This window comes from Sesamum indicum, linkage group LG3, assembly GCF_000512975.1.
Source record: "Sesamum indicum cultivar Zhongzhi No. 13 linkage group LG3, S_indicum_v1.0, whole genome shotgun sequence".
Classification (NCBI taxonomy): Eukaryota; Viridiplantae; Streptophyta; class Magnoliopsida; order Lamiales; family Pedaliaceae; genus Sesamum; species Sesamum indicum.
Window position 1 is genome coordinate 48,788 of NC_026147.1, and position 3,927 is coordinate 52,714.

Genomic DNA, 3,927 nt, shown 5'->3' on the forward strand with positions numbered 1-3,927 from the left:
CAGAAGATGATGTGATAAGATTGGAACCTTTGGTAGTTGATATTGGTGATATAGATTCTTTTGATGGCTGCAGATTGAAAGGAGACTAATTTGCGATTTGAATCTTTCTGTTTCCCCTTCTTGATGGATAGCGGTTGGGTTGGATTAAAATGGTTTGACAATGAGAACATTTGATATGTAGAGGCAGCTAAATGTGTAAAGTTAAAGATAGTGCTTGTTTTATTTTTGCAGTAATAGAATCCAAGAACTTTGCTTGATTAGCAGAGGATATTCTTTTTCTAGCTTCGTCTTGAAAAATTGTTCGTTGTTGCTGTTCTGTTTTGAGCATGGTGCGTTTTATTTCTAGGTGCAATTCTTCACGATACATCATGATTCTGGTGTATTGTTTGTTATTCTAAATGGAAGGCAGGAAGGAGGAATGTCCATGCGTCCGCGACTGTTGAATGTGGAAAAGGACAACTCGAGAATAGCATTATGGCCCATTTACCAAAAGAAAGTAATAGAAAGTAAAGATACCCCTCTTCACACATGTTCTCTACGCGTTTGCTCCTTATCCATAATCAACTTGCATCCAAGAAATGGCCCAAACGCAGTTGAAAAGCTTGTGATCAATGCACCAAAGTACCTTTTGGAAAATTACTTTTTTCCAACACTATACAATATTCATAATTGCAATGTCGAACAAGTAAGATCGGAATTTCCCTAGGACAATTAATTCTGATTAACAGTACATTACGCTCATAATCAGGATCAAATTCTTTTATAGTGCCAGTATTTATAGAAGTTCATCATATTCAACACTGGTTTTCAGCCGCATCAGCACTCAGGGCAGAGGTTCTTGAGAATCTCCCAACCGGGACAAGTGAAGGTAGGCATCTGTGCCTGTAAGAAAAGCAATAAGTAGGTATAAGTACAATCATTAGGTACATTGGGGCTTTTGAAGTTGTGTTGTTCCCAGCCAGTGCGTCACTAGTATAAAAGCGGTCAGTATGACTCTGGTCAAATTCCATACATTTCTTATGAAATGATTTATTTCACTCATTGTAGTTATAGCTTGCAAGCACATAGAATATGGTAGTATTAAAAGCTAAAACCATATAAACTAAATGACAAGCAGCAAAATCATTGCAAAAAAACAGGGTAGCAGGAAAAGACCACTGTGATGGGTAGGAATTTCATATCAACACCACTTATGTTAAGTAGGATCCATCTTCATAGCAATATAAGAAAACAAGAGAAATACCAATCAACACCACTTATGTTAAGTAGGATCCATCATTCATAGCAATATAAGAAAACAAGAGAAATACCATATCCTTCCATGGAGATAATCTGGAGATCCCCTCCAAAATACCTAGCATACAAACGGCTTATGGGAAGACCATATCCATAACCAGCCATAGTTGTGGCTGTTCCAAGGTCGATATCAGGCTGCTCATCTAGAGGGTTCTTTGCAGTACTGTAAAGATATGTGAAAATTCTAGGAAGACCACTTCTAGGTATTCCACCTCCTTCATCAGAGACCTATATAAAGGGAACCGACCAATTAGTAGACTTGGATAGTTTAGAACCTGGAAGAAAAGCTATAGATTGTCAATCAGGAGTTTTAGAGGAAATTAAGAGGAAAAAGACCAGCCTTGATCGTGACATCTTCCAGTCCATCAGCAACTATTATGCGGACAGGAGGTGCAACCTTATCTGAATCCATAAAACGCTCTTGAACAGCACGTAATGAATTCTTCACCAACTCAAAGACCATCAAATGTAAGTGTGTCGGCACATACCTGGCATAAAACCAAATACGGAAACAGTTAATGGAGGCATAAATACGAACTTCCAAAATTCTGGTTTAACTTAAAATGGCAAAAAATCAACAGTAGTAACTTACGGGAATGTAAACTTAGGGTCTCCATAGATATTAATGTCTGGTGAACTACCATATTCTCTCAAGCAAATAGAACGTGCGTCCTCGCTGGCACTTCTTGCAACCTCTACCGGGGACATTTTTGTATGTATGTAGCCTACACAATCAGGAGGTGGATTTGGATCATGCAAGGCCACGTGCTGCCCTGAGTTCGCCATAATTTTGAATCGAACAAGAAAATAGTTTAGCACATCTTTCTGCCCATACCAGAAATCATAATCACAACTTTGAAAGTGGATATGCCCAGTAAATAGCAAAACAGGATAAGTGGACCAAAAGGAGGGGAAGGAGCTAACCAATGAGCATGCGGATCCCAATTCTAGACATGTAAAATCGATCTAAAAACTGATGAATTTCATCCAGATCCTCGTAATCAATTTTAGGATTCAGATCTTTCTTCAACTGCTGCACTCCCAACGCCATCATCGGTACCACATTGTTGTGTCTGACTTTAATCATCTTAATCATTTGCGTAAACTCCAACTCGTCTTTCTTATCCTTAATATCCGGAAAGGATCTAAGATCACGGAAAGAATCCAAGTACCAATCTCTTACCTAGATTTTTAAAGGAAAAAAGGAAATTGGAAAGTGGCACACAATAATTAATCAGATTGCACTATGTCACTTATTAAATAGGCATCATAGCAGAATCATGGTTCTACTCAATGAATAAGATTCACTTTTCACCCTATTACGGGGGGAACGAACAAGCCAGCTACAGACAGATTCAACTCAGAGGATGTAGATAGCAGTAGCTCAATGTACCAGATACAGAATAGGCATGCTTAAGTTTATAATAAAAAACAATGCAAAGTCTGCTTGAAAACCATGCTAAAACCAAGATCACGGACTGCAAATTCTTGCCTCAATACGTACTTGTCGCATTGCATAATAAACCGAGCATAAGAATCCCATGAAGTACAGACACGAAGAATAAATAACGATTACCAAAATATACTAATGATAAATCCCACGCCCAAAAGCTTTGCAGAGAAAAAAATAATAATAATTTCTTCACAGGTAGAGAATCTTCCAATCCGTGAGTAAAGTAAAAAACTCATTAAAACGGAATCCATTTTAAACAATTGCTAGAACATCTAAACAGCCATTTCTGACAATTGTCCACCAAGAGAAGATTCTAATAATCACAGTCGAAACAAAAAGATAAAGGCCAGTCTAGAAAAGGGATATCGTGAAGGCCCAGAAACCAAAGGTTTTAAGAATAAGAAAAAAGAGAGATAAGAATATTTTGAACAAAAAAGAAAAGCACCTTTAAGACGGCGGGTTTTTGGGACAATCCATAGGGGAGGGAGTCAAGCTCAATAGCACGGCGGGCGATCCGAATAGGGAGCTCTTTATGGAGAAACTGAGCTGAAATAAGGAGGTTCCGGGGCGTGGGGCGAGAGCCGAATTCCATCATGTAGCGAAGGCTAACACCAGTCTGTTTCATGGCACCCCATCTATGCACTTCCTCGATCAGGCCTTTGGAGAAGCCAACGGCAGCTTTCCTAGCGGCCATTGAAGCAACCAACAGTGAATTGTGAAATCAATCTCCCTTGAGCTTGAATCGAAGAACATGGAGATGTAGGGGATGAGAGGGGCGGTGTTCACGAGGGTAAAGAGGCATGTGGGAGAGGGAGAGGGAGAGGGTGAGGGTGAGGGTGAGGGTGCGTGTGGTGTATGGATGGATCCTATAAAAGCAACTGCATCTGCATATTTATTTTTTTTACTTTTTATTTTTAAACAAATCAAATAAATACCCAAACGGGCATTTCACAATAAAAATAAAATTAAAATGAAAATAAAAATTCGAAAAAGAAAACAAATCCCCTGAAAATAAATTAAACACACTCAAACTTACAGCTGTAGAAATGCGAAGTAGAGACTCAAAATTCGTTGCATTTGCAAGCAGACCAACTTTGGCCGACAACCGTACGATCGAGGGCGTTAATCTGGGCCGTCGGAAGAATTGAATGTCCCAACGGAAAACGATGTCGTGTTGA

The 3,927-nt window shown here is 39.1% G+C and overlaps 2 protein-coding genes across 2 annotated transcripts in view; one reads left to right on the forward strand and one right to left on the reverse strand.

The window, feature by feature from the left end:
• The window catches only part of LOC105156801, a 5,672-nt gene extending 4,942 nt beyond the window's left edge, over positions 1-730 (forward strand). The window contains exon 2 of the mRNA XM_020692323.1: positions 347-730. Within this exon, the coding sequence (XP_020547982.1) occupies positions 347-706 (360 nt within the window). The 3' untranslated portion in view covers positions 707-730. The remainder of the gene's footprint in view (positions 1-346) is intronic.
• Positions 580-3,592, reverse strand: LOC105156800 (pyruvate dehydrogenase (acetyl-transferring) kinase, mitochondrial). The gene is made up of 6 exons (XM_011073017.2): positions 3,195-3,592; positions 2,221-2,479; positions 1,889-2,069; positions 1,637-1,784; positions 1,311-1,524; positions 580-882 (listed from the first exon to the last, which is right to left on the reverse strand). The coding sequence occupies exons 1-6, from the start codon at positions 3,441-3,443 to the stop codon at positions 824-826; spliced, it is 1,110 nt and encodes a 369-aa protein (XP_011071319.1). The 5' UTR covers positions 3,444-3,592; the 3' UTR covers positions 580-823.

What these genes read in the sequence shown, in the direction of transcription:
- LOC105156800 (XM_011073017.2), bottom strand. Translation starts at nt 3,443, where the DNA reads ATGGCCGCTAGGAAAGCTGCCGTTGGCTTCTCCAAAGGCCTGATCGAG. An exon ending in TGGGATCCGCATGCTCATTG is followed by an intron (nt 2,070 to 2,220) that starts GTTAGCTCCTTC and finishes TGGCGAACTCAG; the next exon opens with GGCAGCACGTGGCCTTGCAT. An exon ending in GACCCTAAGTTTACATTCCC is followed by an intron (nt 1,785 to 1,888) that starts GTAAGTTACTAC and finishes GTTTTATGCCAG; the next exon opens with GTATGTGCCGACACACTTAC.